Source organism: Oratosquilla oratoria, chromosome 21 (assembly GCF_046742065.1).
Source record: "Oratosquilla oratoria isolate Oo_2021 chromosome 21, ASM4674206v1, whole genome shotgun sequence".
Lineage (NCBI taxonomy): Eukaryota > Metazoa > Arthropoda > Malacostraca > Stomatopoda > Squillidae > Oratosquilla > Oratosquilla oratoria.
The window spans coordinates 30,748,267-30,767,193 of NC_134797.1; the positions used below are offsets into that span (position 1 = coordinate 30,748,267).

Here is an 18,927-nt window from a genome sequence, read left to right on the forward strand (position 1 = left end):
CTGGTGCTCCTCTAATACCACTAAATGGCATTGCATTACCAGATTTACCTCACACTTCCAGTTCTCATCTTCACCCATGCTAAGATGAAATGAACACTTATCTAGACTACCCAAGAGTTTTGGTCCTAAGAGGTAACAGTGGATTGTCTGACTGAGTGGTGTCCCTTCAAACTAAATAGACTTCATCTCTTTATGTGGGAGACTACTAAATGTGGCCCCATCATTAAGTTAATCAGTCATTTTGGAGTCTATGGCTGAACAAAAGTTCCCCCCAAACTATTTCATGAATCACTCTTACAAACCTTTATCTCATCTCTTCACATTCTGTTTGGTCTTTTCCTCCATATTTTTCACCTCATGTCATTTAGTCAGTGACACATTTGCTATATCACTCATGACCCTTTCTGGCTAACATCCTAATTTTCTCTAACTGCCTCCACAATATTTTTCATTCCTGTCTGCTACATTGCTCAACTTGCCATTTCTGTTTCAGCGTTATTCTCAGAAATTATCTCTTATTCCCTGTTGAGCACTCTTTAGCTTTGTCATCCCCTTTGTCAATTTCCAAGCCTCATTTCCATAGATTATACCTGGAAATTTACCCTGATTGTAAACTTTAGGTTTGATGGTAATATTTGAGGGATCCATACAAAGTAGTTATGAGAAAACAGGAATTCATCAATATTACATTTTATGATACAATTTTATTTATATATATATAAAGTTTATTACATTAGAACTAACTTTATAACAAGGTTATGGTTTTTGTTCATCTTGAATAAACAAAAGTAAGGCTTAAATTCTGAGAAAATGAAACTGCACGATGTAATTGATAATCCTATGCATGAAATATTATCAAATAATCAGTTTTAACCACAGGATTCTAATGTTTTTTGTATCAAAATAAATTAAATTTAAAGTATATATATATATATATATGAAAGCAAGTTAAATGTTCTAACACATTGGTAAGATGAACTGAAATCCAACTATGAGAGAAAAGAAAGTTGTACGAAGATACATCTTTGTATACATGTATTTACATTATTATAGGATAAGAATGACCCTTCATCCATGAGGTGCTAAGATAAGAGGGATAATGAATGGGTTTTTGGATGAGTAGGTATAGGGTAGAAGCATCTCTTGACATAACCAGCCCCTTGTAAGATTAAAAGTCTTTTGGTGTGTATGACACAGATATCAAAGCACCCTTTCTCTCTTATAAATGGGATGTCCAAGTCAAAACATGCTCCCACCCCATGTGAGTTCCACTTATGAAAAGTTACTGAATATCAATGAATCAGTCACATCAAGTTAACTGGGAATTACTTCCCAAAGACTCTGCAGAGTAAATCCTTCTTTGAGCTTTTCAACAGCTAACCCAAGCTCAGGGGCATAGACAGGTTCTCCATCCTGGTGTCGGCCATCAGCGAGGTAAAGAGTAAGAACATCACTCGTCTCCACAACTGAATCATCAATCTCAGGCTCATCTGCAAAAGGGATCTCCATCTGCTGTTCTTCCATCATGTTTGCCTGGAAATTTGGTCAGGTTAGGAAAATCAGAGAGGATAACTTAGGTCAAACTTGATATAACAGGAGGTTACTGTCAATAATGTAATCACTTGGTATGTTAAATGAATAAAATTAAAGAAAGAAAATGGATATATAAAATATGCAGTTTTCGATGAAACCTTCAGTGATAAAATGTTATCCATATATAAGAGCTATGTTTGCCCAAGCATTGTCTAATGACTGTAAAAAAGGTCTTCATTCATTTGTAGTGACTAAAGCAATCTGAAGTAACTTCAAAGAAAAAAATACCAAAATAGAAAATGTTCCCAGTACATCAGAGCTCAAGGACAAAGGAAAATTGTATTTATTTCAGTAAAGTAGAAGTTCATCTACTGAAATGGCTTTCTATAATTCAAACATTCCAGGGCACTTCAAAAAGTATGACAGATTTAATTTATTTTCTACAGAGGAAGAAAAAGGTCTATTCATCAATCAACCCTTTCAACCAAATAATGCTCTCTACAGATTTTGTTCTGGTTAATGCTATATGATTTTATTCAGCTGAGGGACAGGTTTGTGACAAATGGTGTCTTGATTGATCAAGATCTTATTTTGTCCTCTATATATGACTTGCAGCTTAATAAAATCAGAACAAAACCTTAATAAAGCATCACCAGATCAAAGGGTTCAAAGTCTAACATAAATGACAGTGAAAGTTTGATCAGCTGAGTTTTCTTGAATGTACAATGTCTGACGAATTATTGCCAAGCTGATGCATGAGTCCACTGTGCTCTATGTATGCGTGCAAAGAGGACTATTTGCTGCCTACCTGACCAAACGAGTTAAGTGAATACGCTCTGGGCATCATATTCAAATCATAATCTTCCTCAATATCCTGAAATATTGTGTAAGTGTTCAAATGATTTCATAATTTTTTTTAAACAAACATACATACATACATACATATACCAAGGCTTTTTCCCCCTTACAAGGGAGGTAGCCAAAAAGGGAAAGGCATAAAAACACTCCCACCCATTTCATCCCTAAATACACTCCACACCCCTCCCACCCTTCCTCTCATCTGAGCACCTCCTGGATGACGGGTCATCCCTGCACCCTGCCCACCGCCCTGGGTCAGAAGCAGTGTCGCAAGACACAGTACATCCACAGCAAGGCCGCTTCATTTAATCGGCGACCCCCCCTCTCCGTCCCCCTTTGCATATAAGGAGAGGACGGGGAGAAATCCCTTTGGGCTGCATCAAAATTTACTCGCACATACTACCCCACCCCCCACCCCCCCGCCCATTCCTCCTCATGCAGTCACAACATCATCCATATACAACCATTCTCCACTCACCTCTGTCTTCCGTCCTCTCCCTTCCTTCCTCAACAGACATTCCCCTCTTCCCCAAAGCCCCCTTCACCCCATCCATCCACCTCATCCTAGGACGTCCCCTCATGTTCACTCCCTCCACATCTGCCTTCCATACCTCCTTTACTAGTCTTTCTTCACTCATTCTTTCCATGTGTCCAAACCATCCTAATATTCTTTCATCAACCCTCTCTCCCAAATCCTTTTTCACCCCTGTTCTCCTCCTCACCTCCTCATTTCTCACTCTATCTAGCCTAGTAACCCCCACCATACTTCTCAGACACCTCATCTCAAACACATTCAAACTCCTTCTCTCTTCTTCTCTTATGTTCCACGTTTCTGCCCCATACAGTGCTGTTGGCACAATCACTCCTTCATACAGTCTCCTCTTCACATCCATTCCCAAATGTCTATTTCTCATTACACTCTTTAAACCACCTAGGCATTTACTCGCTTCTCTCAATCTACATTCTACCTCCACCTTCACTCCACCTTTTCCTGCTACACTTGCACCCAAGTATCTAAAACTTTCCACTTCCTCCAGTCGCTCTCCCTTAATGTTCACTTCCAGTCTACTGCCACTTTCACCCCTTGTACATCTCATCACCTTACTTTTACCCACATTTATCTTTAGCTTTCTTCTATCACATACTCTCCCAAAACTCTGCCACCAACAAACAAAATAATAAAATGTGGACATATTCTACATTCTACTGATGTTTACATATGTACATAAAACCAAAGGCAACTTTCCATCTTAGGAGGGGGTGGCCCAGTGAAAGTATACAACCACCCTTTACCTATCCAACACCTATTTATTGTCCATTCTATCTAAGCTCCTTATGGATGAAGGGTCATTCTGGTCCCCTAACTCACTTCTTTGGTCAAAAGCAATGCAGCAAGACACGGGACCTCCATTGCAAGAGCAGCCGAGCTGGTTTAACTCCACTGCTTCATTACATGATGACCCTCCCTCATCATCTACTTCAGAATTTATAGAACACAAATTTTTCATTAATTTACAATCACTCTCCACTCACACCTATCTCTTGCCCTCTTGCATACCTGCATGACAGACATTCTCTTTGTAGCCAAGGCCCCCTTCACCCCATCAATCCATCCATCCATTCAATTCTTGGTCTTCCCTTCAAGCTTTCTCCATCTGTCTGTGCCTTCCACATCCTTTTCTCTAGTCTTTCTTCACTTATTCTTTCCACATGCCCAAACCATCCCAGTATTCTTTGATCAAGCCTATCTACCAGCTCTTTTTGCCCCTGCTCTCTGCCTCACCTCATTTTTCATCTGTCCATCATTGTAACCCCCCCACCCATACTTCTTAAATACTTCATCTCAAAGACATTTAACTTCCTCCTTCTGCTTCTACAAATTTCAAATTTCTGCTCCATATCACCTCATAGGCATAATTATCCCACTCTTTGTGTAGCATTCATACCAAGAAACCTATTTCTCAAGATACTTTCCATTCCACTCCAGAAATTCACTTGCTCCCCTTGCTTTATTGTTTACCATCTTTACTCCTTCATTTCCTGCTACATGTGAACATAAGTGCTTAAAACTCTTCACTTCTTTAAAACTCACCTCCAACTCACTCCCACCCTCTCCCCTTGTACACCTTGTCATCCTTGGCCCACATTTATTTTTAGTTTTCTCCTCTCACATATCACAAACATTAAACAACCTCACCAGCCAGTCTACCATCACTGTACCTCCCTTCTTTAGACACTCTGCATGACACCCATCTAACCCAGGTGCCATACCTAATCTCATCATTTTAATAACTTTTTCACCTCGTCTTTTCTTATTTCTCCTACATTTTCCTCATTCATCACTCTCATCTTAGCACCTCCCAATGCAACTACCTTTCCCTCCTTATCCTACTTCACATTTAGCAACTCTCTTAAATACTCTGCCCATCTTCCTCTTTTTGCCATATCTTCCATTATCATCTCTCCATCTGCACCTTTTACCTTTTCTTCTCTACTTAACTTGCCTCCCCTTCCTCTCTAAATTTCCTCCCAAAACATCTTTTTATTACTACAAAAATTTTCTGTCATACTCTATAGCAAAAATATGTGAAAAAGTTATTAAAAGTAAATGGATTAAACATTTAGAAGAAAATAATATACTGAATCCAAAACAATTTGGATTTAGACATGGAAGGTCATGTGCCACTAACTTGATTTGCTTTTACTCGAAGCTAATAGAAATAATCCAAGAAAGGGACAGATGGGCAGGTTGTGCTTTCCTAGATCTACAAAAAGGATTTGATAAAGTACCACACAAAAAGCTACTAAGAAAAATTGAAACAATGGGTAGTGTACAAGGAAAGTTATTGGAATGGATGGAAGATTTCTTGAACGGGGAGAAAAAAGAGGGTGATACTTAGAGACAAAAACTCAACCTGGGAAGAAATGATAAGTAGAGTTCCACAAGGTTCTGTATTGGCTTTAATAATGTTTGCCATATATATAAATGACATGGATGAAGGTGTGGAATGTTATATGAACTTCTTTGCAGATGATGCAAAACTACTAAAGAAAGTACGTACAGAGGAAGACTGTGAATCACTACAGAAAGACCTGGATAAAGTCTGGGAATGGAGTCAAAAGTGGGAAGTGAACTTCAACATCAAGAAATGTAGTATAATGGAGTTTGGAAAAAGAAAAATAGAATATCAGGGCAATATAAATTTGGTACAAAGGAAGTAAAAAAAGTTAGCTCGGAAGGGGACCTAGGAGTAATAATCACCAAAGACATGTCACCTGACAATCATATCAACAAAATAGTTGGAGAAACCTTCAATTTACTAAGATCAATGAAAGTGGCCTTGGACTACTTGGATGAGGAAATGGTAAAGAAAATATTAGTCACATTGATAAGACCAAGATTGGAGTATGCTGCGACATTATGGACACCCAGTACTAAAAAGAATATAAAGAAATTAGAAAGAATCCAAAGAGCAATGACAAAGATGGCACCAACACTTTCTAAATTGACATATGAACAAAGATTGGACAAACTGGAACTACCAACCCTGAAGCAAAGAAGAGAAAGAGGAGATCTACTGACTATTTACAAAATTAAGGAAGGGATGGAAGTCCTCGACATAGATGATTTATTAAAGTGGGATAAGAGAAAAACAAGAGGATATGAAAAGAAACTCAAAAAGGATAGTTATAGAATACATACATACATACATATACCAAAGGCTTTTTTTCCTCTTATAAGGGAGGTAGCCAAAAAACAAAGGCATAAAAACCACTCCCATTCCATCCCCATCACACTCCACTTGCCTCCATCCTCTTCCCTCCTTCTTATCTTGGCACCTCCTGGATGACGGGTCATTCCTGCATCTTGCCCACTGACCTGGGTCAGAAGCAGTGTTGCAAGACACAGCACATCCACAGCAAGGCTGCTTCATTAAATTAGCAATCCCCTCTCCGTCCCCTCATGCAGAAAAAGAGAAGATGGGGAGAAATCCCTTCGGGCTGCATCATTCTATTTCTCATTCATACTCCCTCACCCCCCAATCCACCTCATGCATCATATCATCCATATACAACCATTCTCCATTCCCCCCCTCTCTTCTGTCCTCTCCCATCCTTCCTCAACAGACATTCCCCTCTTCCCCAAAGCCCCTTTTATCCCATCCATCTCATCCTAGGTTGACCCCTCATGTTCAGGGAGAAGGTACGTCTGCCATAAGTCGAAACTTGGGTTTGGTATATGGTAATTTCAATTTGCGGTAAGGTAAGGTATAGCAAGGACTCGCTGTATAGCTACCCCTTCTCTCCCTCATCCTCTCTTCACTCCTGAGAACCTTCCAACTACACTCCCAAAGTCACACTTGCCCCACCCTCTCAACTTAGTTTCACTCAATGCCAACGCATCCATCTTTCTTTTCACAAACATACTGCCTATCTCTTCCCTTTTACTCTCATCTGTAGCACATCCACACACATCAAAAGACCTGAACCTTAGGGTACTGGTTGGAAAACTCCTACACCCTCTTATGCCTTTAGTTTTTTAGGAATGTCCCCTTTGGGGCTACAGGGAGAGGGATGCCTAGTCCTAATCCCTGTCAGTTTTTTTCGCCTCTTACAACTCACGTGGGAAGACTTGGTGGCAGCATTCTTTCCCCCCACCACCTTATATATAAGGAAATTAATTTTTTTTATAGGAGTGGTAGATCAGAGTGAGAAAATGGTATGTAAACTAAAACCTAGAAGACAAATGAAGGGGAAGGAAGAAGAAACAAGAATTAATATGGCATTCACAAATATAGATGGTTTAATATCAGGAAAATAAAGATAAATGACTATTTGAAAAAAAATTAATAAATGAATAAATAAATGTTTTGCTGCAACCAAGTTTAATAAAAGTATCAACATTCAAATAGGCTAAAGAAAACATAACATATGGAGAAGGGACATGAAAGGAAAAATTGGAGGTAGAGTGATGATGGTAATAAAAAAATTGCACTGAAGTAGAATTTTGTTCCTTTCCTATATACTTCAATTAGGGAAATGCATATACACACATATACTTACAATTAGGTAAATAGAAGTCTTCAAAATTTTGAGAGGAATTGATAGCATCAGAACTGAAAATATTCTTATACTAAACACTAACCAGACAAGAAATAGTTGCCTCAATCTTTTAAGATACAAATCAAATCCATAGGTAGGTAAACATAATCTCATGAACCAGATAATCTATGAATGGAATAAACTTCCTGCCAAGGTGAGTTAAAAGTTTTAAAGTTCATTTGGATAGATACCTCAACAAAATGTAATGTCTATCAACTGGTTGTTCTATTTTATATACATACCAAAGACCCTTTCCACCTTGTAAAAGGGGTTGTCCAAGTACATGTCTGCTACATACACATCATCTCTCCCATTTTGTTTAATTTGGTTATTTGGATGTATGTTTAATTTTTTATTGTTTTTTGCATGACCCCATTATGGACTGAATAATTTGTTGGCATGCTTTGCTATTGTAATTCTTTATATACTATTGGAATTCATGTCCTATCCTCCCATCCACTGATACATCCATCCCTACATATATAAACAAGTTTATCTCCTCATTTTTCTTCTCTTTACTGACTGGTCCATTCCTGTGCAGATAATTTTACCCTTCCTGAAATCCACTCCATGTTCCTATAAAAATTTGACATTATTAGTTTTTATAAATGCCTTATAATGCCTTGGGGGATTAAAAAGTATAATGAGAAATAGACATTTGGGAATTGATGCTAAGAGGTTGTATGAAGGGGCGATTGTGCCGACAGCGCTGTATGCAGCAGAAACATGGACCGTAAGAGAGGAAGAGAGAAAGAATTTAAATGTGTCTGAGATAAAATATCTGAGAAGTATGGTAGGGGTTACTAGGATTAATAGAGTGAGAAACGAGGTGAGGAAGAGAGTGGGGGTGGAAAAGGAGTTGGGAGATAGGGTTGATGAAAGAGTATTGGGATGATTTGGATATATGGAAAGGAGTGAAAAAGATTAGTAAAAGAAGTGTGGAAGGCAGAGGTGGATGGAATGAACAGGAGGGGGCGACCAAGGATGAGATGGATGGATGGGGTAAAAGGGGCATTGGGAAAGAGGGGGATGTCTGTTGAGGAATGAAAGGAGAAGATAGCGAGAGGAGAATGGTTGTGTATGGTTGATGCTGTGATGCATGGAAGGGAGTAGATGGGGGATGGGGTTTAGGGAGTATGTGTGAATGATATTTTGATGCAGACCAAAGGGATTTCTACCAGTCTTCTCCTTTTATGCATGAGGAGATGGAGAGGAGGGGTTCGCTGATTAAATGAAGCAGTCTTGCTGCATTGCTTCTGACCCAGGGTAATGGGTGAGATACAGGGATGACCCAATCCAGGAGGAACTAAGAAAAGAGGGAGGGAGGGGTGGTAAATGGGAGTGGAGTATGTGGGGATGAAATGGGTGGGAATGAATTTATGCCTTTGACTTTGGCTACCTCCCTAGTAAGGGGAAAAAACCCTTGGTATATGTATATATATATATGTATGTATGTATAACTTTTCTTCGCAGATTCTACACCTAGGTCTTTTAATCCAACACTCACCAACTGCCACTTGTGTGGATGTTTGGGCATGGGACATAAACCCACTTTGGGAATTGGTGGTGTTATATATCCTGGGCCCAAATGTCTGCACAAGTGGCAGTTATCGAGTGTTGTATTAAGAGACCTAGGTGTACCTGCATGTGGTGATCTTGCAAGAAGAGGTTCAAAGAGAACCATCTTCCTGATGCTTATCTTCACCACCTGGAGAGGCAACCTTAATGGACCGACACTAGATCTCACAACGGCCTAAGATCTGTCCCTATCAACAAAAAGAGCTGACAACCAGCAACTGCTTCCCTCCTTCTACTACAAGCTGATGAAAGAAACAGTTCCACATTAGAAATACGAGATCTATTAAAAAAAAACGCAGACTGTTGAATTGCGCATCTCCAGTTGGTTCCTGGGGAATCTGCTTGGTGTTGCTAGGTTTGCACAGATCAGCTGATTACGACACCATTTCCCAATTGCAGATATCTTTATTTGTGTATTAGCTACATGGTTTTTAGTGAAGTGTGATTTTTTCATTTGGCAGATTTCAGAATGAATGATGTGAAGGAGCAACAACTTGCAGTAAAATTTTGTGTTAAACTTGGAAAATCTATGACTGAAACTTTTGCTATGCTTAACACAGCTTATGGTGATGTTGCTATGAAGCGTACAGCATGTTTCAAGTGGTATGAGTGTTTTAAGGATGGTTGACAGTCCATTGAAGATGATGAGTGTCCTGGACGTCCTTCCACTTCAATCGACGACCCACACATTGACAAAATCAACACCCTGGTGCAGGCAAATAGACATCTGACTGTCAGGGAGCTTGCTGAAGAGTGTGGGATATCAGTTGGATCGTGTTACGAGATTTTGCCAAAAAGATTGAAGATGCACCACGTTGCTGCAAAATTTGTGCCACACCTGATGACGAACGAACAAAAACCCCATCGTGTCCAGGTTTGTCAGGAATTGCTTGATCATTCAGAAGAAGATGAAAACTTCTTGTCCAGGATCATAACAGGTGATGAATCATGGGTTTATGGTTTTGACATTGAAATGAAGGTCCAATCGTCACAGTGGATGAATATCCACCAGACCCAAAAAAGCTCGCCAAGTTCGATCTAAGGTCAAGGTGATGCTGACAGTTTTCTTCGATACTAAGGGTGTTGTTCACCATGAGTACCTCCCCGAAGGCTCCACAGTGAACCAGACTTACTACACTGAAGTTCTGAAATGTCTGAGGGACGCCATCCATCGTAAAATACCATAAATGTGGAGGAGTGGCGATTGGTTTTTCCCTCATGACAATGCTCCAGCCCATTCAGCCCTCAGAACTCGTGAGTTTTTGGCCAAACACTCGATCACTGTTCTTCCCCCCCCCTACTCATCTGACCTTGCTCCTTGCGATTTTTTCTTGTTCCCCAAACTCAAAAGACCTTTGAAAGGAAGAAGATTTGAGATGATTACCGAGATAAAGGCAAATGCGATGAAGGAGCTGAAGGACATTACAAAAGAAGCATACCAGGACTGTTTCAACAAGTGGAAACACCATTGGGACAAGTGCGTGCCTTGAGGAGGAGAGTACTTTGAAGGGGACCCAGATTTGTAACTTCATATAGTGCATTTGGTTTATGACATCAGTCCGCATATTTTTTTTTAACAGACCTAGTATTGACACTACCCCAATGTTTCTATCTAGAAAGATCTAAAGGAGGGCCTAAAGATCATTGCCAGCAAATGTGAGGTTTCTAGTTAATGAAACTACAAGAAACAATTATTACTATTCCTATCACCTATAAATACCACATTGTTCATAAACAAAAATTACTGAGCTCCCCTTTCAGTATTTCATTCCACTTCTTCAATCTCATACCTCTATTTCACATCCCCATAACTATCTTCTTCATCAATTCACCCATATAAACATTAAAACATTCAGAGTTACTGTGTAAGAAGAACAAATTATAACACTATATCTAATTTAAGTATATGTAAAAACCTATACTCACTGATGGTATCACAATATGAAATGCCTTTATATTTGAGAAGTCTCATTATAATGTGACTTTTTTTTTTTTTTTTTTTTTTTTAGTAATAATGATACTAACCTTGTCTTGGATTGTAAACTCAACACCAAAGATTGGGCACTGAGAGTATACGTTGAAGAGGGAAGAGATTTCTTTATGAACCTCATGTAGCTTCTCAACTGGATCTATACGGAAGCCTAACACATATCCTCCACTGGCTTCTGAACTTTCAACAACAAGTGCCATACCAAACTTGGATTCCCGCACTTTGACCTGGAATCACATTCATTTATAAAGATATAAACCTAGAAAAAGTACATGTGAGTTTTGAAATCCATTAGCAGAATTTATTGAAGGAACATTCATATAAAATGATGTGAAAATTAGAAACAGTAAGTATGTATTCAGAAGCCTACAGACAAAATTATTTCATGGGAAAAAAAAAGGACTTACTGATGCCATTTGAAGATATGGTAAGGAGATGTTGAATTGGTCATTCATATTGGCAAACCATACCAGCCGCACATTAGTTATGACAAAAGTCCCTAGGTTGCCCTACAATGGAAATGTCTGTTAATATAATTGTAGGTACTGCTTCCACTTATACAAATTCAAAAGTGAAAAGAAAAAATATATTCATATTTCAGTTGAGCAATATACTGAAGTCTCCTTATAAGGGAATATGGTTAAATCAAAGCATACATTTTATCCAGACTTCACATGTATACATACATATACCATAAGGCCCTTTCCCCTTTATAAGGAAAAGGCCAGCCATGGGATGTATCCAACTTTCATTTATCCCACACCCATCCAACATCCATTTGTTGCCCTGATCCTTATCTAAGATCCTCAGGTCAGCAAGACATAGCACTTCCACAGCATGGCTCAACAGCCAAAGCTGGTTTACCCCAACCAGTTCATTACATGGTGATCCTCCCTCACCATTCACTTGTGAATTTACAGAGCAGACAAGAAGAAAGCCCTTTAGGCTACATAAAATTTATCACCCATTCACAGCCACTCTCCACCCACACTCTTGCTCTCTCCCTGTCCTCCTCAGCTGACATTCCCCTTGCAGCCAATGGATCCCTTCACACCATCCATTCATCCCATTCTTGGTGTTGTACATAAGTTCACTCCATCCACCTCTGCCTTCCACATTCTTTTTTGCTAGTTTCTTTTCACTCATTCTTTCCATAAGCCCAAACCATCCAAGTATTCTTTGATCAATCCTACTTGCCAGCTCTCTTTACATCACCACTCTCTGGCTCACCTCCTTATTTTTCATTCACATTCGCATCCTCATAACACCATCATACTTCTTGAACATTTTATCCCAAACACATTCAAATTCTTCCTTTCAGCCTACCTTAAATTCTTAGTCTCTGCCCCATACAATGTTGTTGCCAAAATCACCATGTCATAGTCTTTTCTTCATGTTCATCACCAGATGCCTATTTAATCATTAACTTTTCATTCCCCTAAGACATATATTTGCTTCCCTTACTCTATAATTTACCTTCACCCCTACAACTCCATTCTCTGTTACATATAATCCTAAATAGTTAAAGATTTTTCCCTTCCTCCAGCCTCTCTCCTTTAAGATTTACCTTTAACTCATTGCCACCCTCTTCCTTTATACATTTCATCACCTTTTGCCCATATTTACTTTCAGTTTTCTCTCACAGATCCTCCCAAACTCTGCCACTTATTGCCTTAGACCCTCTTCTGACCCAGCCACAAGTCCAGCATCATCTGTAAGCAGCAACTGGCTCACCCTCCAACTTCCCTTCTCACTCACCATTTTCACAGTGACATAATGCAACCTTGGCAAAGGCCCACCTTCACCTTAAACCCCTCTCACCATTCCAAACCCCAACACAAGATCTACTACTAATGTAAAAGCTTTTGATTGTCCTTAACAACTTTCCCTCATCCCTTATATCTACAATACATCTCACACTGCCTTCCTATCTACCCTGTCATAAGCCTTCTCCAAATCTATAGACAAGAAAAAATAAATAAATAAATAGATAAAAAAAAAATCATTAACTTTTGCCAAACACTTCTTACAAATCTTCCTTACCACTAAAATTTGATCCATGCACCTTCTACTTTGCCTAAAGCCATGCTATTCCTCACCAATCCCTCAATTCTTTTCCTAATACTCTCAATTAAAACCCTCTCATATGCCTTTCCAATTACATTCAACAAACTGATCTTTCTAAAACTACTACAATCACATTTGCACCTTTTTCCTTTGCAAAATTGAATTCTATATGCACTTCTACGGTCTTCCAGCACATTTTCCTCCCTCAGGAACATTAAACAACCTTACCAGCCAATCTACTATAACCATTCCTCCCTTTGTCAAACACTTTGCATGACACCCATCCAACCCTAGTACCTTATCAGCTCTCATCATTTTCAATGCTCTTTGTACCATTGTACCTTCACCCCAAAACCCATCTATCCAACTCTTTCTTGGTTCTTCCCTCAAATTCACTCCATCCACCTCTGCCTTCCACTCTTTTTGCTAGTTATTTCTTACTTATTCTTTCCATGTATCTAATCCATAGTATTCTTTCATCTACCCTATCTTCCAGCTTCCTTTCCATCCCTACTCTTTTCCTCATCTCTTCATTTCTCATTCTATCCATCCTCATAACACCCATCACACTCTCAAACATTTCATCTTGAAACACATTTTAATTTCTCCTTTCTGCCTCTCTTAAATTCCAACTCTGCCCCATACAATGACATAGGTACAATCACCCTTTTGTATAGTGTTCTCTTCACATCCATCCCCAGATACCTATTTCTCGTGACATTTTTCATTCCCCCAAGATATTTACTTGACTCCCTCAATGTATAGTTTACCTCCACCCCCATTCCTTTAATCTTGTAGTATAATTAAATGAGATACAGTATAACTTCATCCTAAAAGACAAGTTAACAATCTACCTGATCACTTGAAAGATTCCAAACTCCATTCACTCTTGAAAATATCTGCTCTTGTGGTAAAATCCTCAGTTGCTTATTTTGAATGATGGCCCCTCGTAACTTGAGTTCTCTATAAATTTTTGATGAATTGTAGGCCCTGTAAATTAACATTAAATATAGAATATTTAGAATAAATTACAGAAGTAGTATGAGATGTACACATGATAGAATATTGTAAATGATGCTAATCAAACTGGTAATGCACAGTGATGAAGAAGGTCTGGACTACAATTTTAAATGCAATAATAATAAACATATATGATTAACATTTACAACTTGCACTATGTAGCCAAAGAGGATATAAGGCACCTTACAACAAAATTTCCCCTGTAAACCTTTTCTTTTTAACATTTCAGGATTTATATACACTAAACCCTTGATATAATGGATCTTGGATATAACGGACAAAAAATCTGACCAGACAAACCCTCACTATAATGGATTTTCATCCATTATAGTGAGGGATCCTCGGTTATAACGGATCTTCGGATATAATGACTGACCCGTCCCCATATCATCTGATATATAGAGGGTTTACTGTAATTTCTAATATGGGACAAACTTCAGGGTATAATGGATCTGTCCAGTATTTCCTTTGGATATAACAGATCCTCAGTTATAACAGATCTTTGGCTATAACGACAGACTCCTGTCCCCATATTGTCCGTTATATCAAGGGCTTACTGTACTGTACATGTCAAAGGCTCTTTCCCCCTTACAAAAGGGATGGCCAAGTCAAACAATATAACCATGTCATTTTCATATATACATACATACATATACCAAAGGCTTTTTCCCCCTTACATGGGGGGTAGCCAAAAAGAAAAAGGCATAGAAATCCCTCCCACCCATTTCATTTCCCATATATTCCACTCCCCTCCACCCTCCTCCCTCCCTCCTATCTTGGCACCTCCTGGATGACGGGTCATCCCTGTATCCTGTCCACTGCCCTGGGTCAGAAGCAGTGTCACAAGACACAGCACATCCACAGCAAGGCTGCTTCATAAATTCAGCGACCCCCCCTCTCCGTCCCCTCATGCAGAAAAGGAGAAGACGGGGAGAAATCCCTTCGGGCTGCTAACCTCTTCAACAGTCAACCACTCTCTGAAATACTCTACCCATGTTCTCCTTACAGTCTTCTCTTCCATTAACATCTCCCCATGTGCACCTTTTACCTTTTCCTCTTTACCTTCACTTTTTCACTTCCTTCTAACAGATTTTATAATTTTTTTGAAAATTTTCTGTCATAATCCTACCCCACTTTATATCTGCTCTCCTCAACATTACATTATACTTCTCTTCTCTTTTTCTTGTATCAATCATGTGCTTCCCAAGTCATACCTTTTGAAATAATACATCCTTAACATAAATTTTCTAATAGCCTAGTGTGCTATGAATTTGTTCCATTTCCTTTTTTGTACATCTTACATTTTCAGTGTACAGTGTATCATTGCTTGTTATTGTATTATTGCCTCAGTTCAGAATAAACCATGGTACAGATCCCATGTGTATTTGTCATTTCCTCCTCAAAACATATCCATTCTTCTTCTACTCCTACCTCTCCTCTCTCCATCACCAACTCCCATACCTCTCTCAGCTTCTCCTGGTTACCTGGGAGCTGTAAGTCTCCTGGAAGAGAGAACTAGGGCAAAAGATCAACTGACTGAACTTCAAGTGCAGCTTCATCTAGTTCACTGCAGGTGATAGTGTGTGTAAAAGTGAAATATCTAGCCAATAACTAAATTCATGAATATTAACTCCATTGTACTGCATCATATTAATCATAAGCTAAACCAAGTAGTTGTACGGTATAGAAAAAATTCCTATGAATCTAAGCAATACTTAAGACTGTAACTTTCAATAAAACATAGTCACCCATAAAATGTTTTCAATATAAGTGGACTGGAAGTATCTAAATATACTTATCAGGTATACTGAAACTTATAATGGAACCATACTTACTTATATACTCCAATAACTGAAGTAAATAACCTAGAGGTACTGGGCACTAGATTTGTAAAGATGAACTCAAAACGAGTGTTGTTGGCTTTTGTCAGTATATATAAAGCTTCAGTAAGCCCTCTTAATTTCTGCAAAAACAAATTAATCATTAAACTAAAGTAAAAATAAACAAAGCCAATGTCCACTATAGCATTTACGTAGTTAGTATTCACATAAGCATTCCTAAGAATAAAACTGAATTGATAAATTTATGAATTTAGCTGTGCAGCAAAATCAGCATAGAATACCTCCATATCTTAACTGAAATAGCTTTCAAATCTTGTGGGATAAGTGATTTCTCTCAATATTATGATGCTTGGTACTAACTATAAGATATATACCCCAAAAGTCCCTTTCCCCTCACAAGGGGATGGGGAGGGGCTAACCAGCATATACTCATACATACATCCCACACCCATCAAATACTTCATTGTTGTTGCTTCTACCTTACCTCTTTATGAATGAAGGGTTATTTCTGTCTCTTGCTCACTACCTGAGTTAGAAGCAATGCAGCAAGACACAGCAACTCGATAGCAGGGCCCAACATCTGAAGCTAGATTACCCTGACTGCTGCATTGCATGGTGACCCTCCCCTTTCATCCACTCAAGAATTTACTGAGCATACTAGAAGAAAACCCTTTGGGCCATGTCAGTTTCCCATCTATTCACATCCACTCTCCATTAACACACTATCTTTTGGAGGAGTGGGGAAGAAGGTAAATTATAGAGTAAGGGAAGCAAGGAAACGTCCTGTAAAATGGGTATCTGGGGGTGAACACAAAGAGAAGACTGTATGATGGAATGATTATACCCAAGACTGTATGGGTCAGGGACTTAGAATTGAAGGGAGGCAGAAATGAGTCTGAATGTGTTTGAGATAAAGTCTTTCAAGTATGGTAGAAGTTACAAGGATGGACACAGTGAAAAATAAGGGAGTGAAGCAGAAAGCACTTGTGAAAACAGAGCAGGCAGATAGGGATGATCAAAGAATACTGGAGTATTTCAGGCATACAGATATAATGAATGATGAAAGACAAGCAAAAAGAGTGGGGAAGGCAGAGATAGATGGAATGTATATGAGGGTAAGAGTGAGATTAGGATGGATGGATGGGGTGAAGGGGTACTTGGGTATATGGGGAATGTCTGACAAGCAGTAAAGGGAAATGGCAAGAGATAGGTGAGAGCAGAGAGTGACTGTGAATGGATGAGAAGTTGAAGCTTCCAAATAGGATTTATCTTATCTGCACTGTAAATTCTTGAGTGGATGAGAGGGGAGGGTTGCCACATAATGAAGAAGTAAGGGGTAAACCAGCTTCATCTCTCAGGCCCTATAGGGGTGTTTTGTCTTACTGTATTGCTTCTGAACCAGGAAGTGTGTAGGGGACAGGGATGGCCTTTCCTCTACAAAGGACTAAGATAAAAAGGAAAACTAAGGTATGTTAAATGGGTGTGGGATGGGTGAAGTGTGGATGAATAGTTTGGAAGACCACCCCCCTCATAAAAGGGAAAAGGTCTTTTGGTATGTATTAGTATTGTATAGATATGAGAGATTGTATTTACAACACTGTATTTGAGAATTATGGTAGAGTTTACATGGATATATGGAGTCAGAAGTGCAGAGGTGAGGTGGAGAGTTGGAGGTGGAAAGGGAGCTGACAGATAGAGTAGATCAAAGAATTCTGAGATGGTTTGAGCACAAGGGGAGAATGAGCGAGGAAAGACTGACAAACTATGTGGATGGCAGAGATGGATGGAATGAAATTCCAGGAGGACTGAGAATGAGAATGGAATGAATAAGTGAGATGAAGGGTGCCTTGGTTAAAAGGGTAAAGTGTATTGAGCAGGGAAGGTAGAAGGCAAAAGGTAAGTGTAAATTGAAAATGGTTATGAATGGATGATAAATTGATGTGGCCAATTCAGACTTCTTCATCCTCTTGAATAACTTGAATGGTTGAGGATGGAGAGTCGCCTTGTAAATGAAGCTGTGAGGGTAAACCTACTTTGGCTGTTGGGCCCTGCTGTAGAGGTGCTGTGTCTTGCTGCACTGTTTCTGACCTAGGTAGAGGGGAGGGGGCATGGACGGCCTTTCATCCACAAGTAATTTAGATAAAAGGAAAACAAATGGGTTTTGGATAGGTATGGCATGGGTGGAGAATTGGTGCATGCCTTTGCTGGTTACCTCTCTTATTAGGGGAAGAAGACTTTTGGTATATAGATAGATATATACAAGTAGGAAGATGCAGAAAATCACCTTCATTCAATGCAGCATTCTTTGCAAAAGTTAATCACTGGATCTCAGTCATAATTACTATAATATGTAGGCTAGAGGAGGGTAAATATCCCATGTTCTGATAAACCTATTGGCAATATGCAGATAATTTACAACCAATTAAGATATGAAAATAGTCCATGTTGTGGGAAAATACATGTGATACACACACAATGTGAGTCATAAACCATATAAAATATTATGTACACTTTCTTCTATGTGTGCTACATACAGAATTAACAGTTTTGGTGGTGACATTGATTATGCAGTTGTAGCCCACAGCTGAAAAGATAATAATAATAATAATAAAAAATAATACAAGTTTTAAATTTCTTCTACTATAAACAGTATGAAGAACTGGAGCAAGATGAATTTTATCTCCACAAATTATATATTGTGATTTTATTTACAGTAAACATTAATTTACTTACACAATGACACTCGCTGCATTGTGTGGGAATGCCATATCAAACGAAGATTTGTAATAACAAGTCTACCTCGGTCTCCTGAATTTCCTTTTGTATCCTCTATAGCATCTAATTTGTCTACCACACGCTCCCCTGGTCGCATTTTCATCTGCCTGTAAGTCATATGGAAAGCCGATATATATATATATATATATATATATATATATA

At 38.9% G+C, this 18,927-nt stretch overlaps 1 protein-coding gene across 7 annotated transcripts in view; it reads right to left on the reverse strand.

Moving 5' to 3' along the window:
* Positions 1-686: 686 nt before the first annotated feature.
* The window catches only part of BBS5 (Bardet-Biedl syndrome 5 protein), a 48,199-nt gene continuing 29,958 nt past the window's right edge, over positions 687-18,927 (reverse strand). For 5 of the 7 annotated variants that reach the window (XM_076204621.1, XM_076204619.1, XM_076204623.1 and 2 more), the window contains exons 2-9: positions 18,724-18,872; positions 18,525-18,574; positions 15,985-16,112; positions 13,984-14,119; positions 11,470-11,571; positions 11,098-11,289; positions 2,342-2,407; positions 688-1,533 (exon numbers count right to left, since the gene is read on the reverse strand). In XM_076204621.1, coding sequence (XP_076060736.1) covers positions 1,315-1,533; positions 2,342-2,407; positions 11,098-11,289; positions 11,470-11,571; positions 13,984-14,119; positions 15,985-16,112; positions 18,525-18,574; positions 18,724-18,868 — 1,038 coding nt within the window. In that variant the 5' untranslated portion in view covers positions 18,869-18,872 and the 3' untranslated portion in view covers positions 688-1,314. Of the gene's footprint in view, positions 1,534-2,341; positions 2,408-11,097; positions 11,290-11,469; positions 11,572-13,983; positions 14,120-15,984; positions 16,113-18,524; positions 18,575-18,723; positions 18,873-18,927 lie in introns of all 7 variants that reach the window. The other 2 variants (XM_076204616.1, XM_076204618.1) reach the window with 2 other exon arrangements.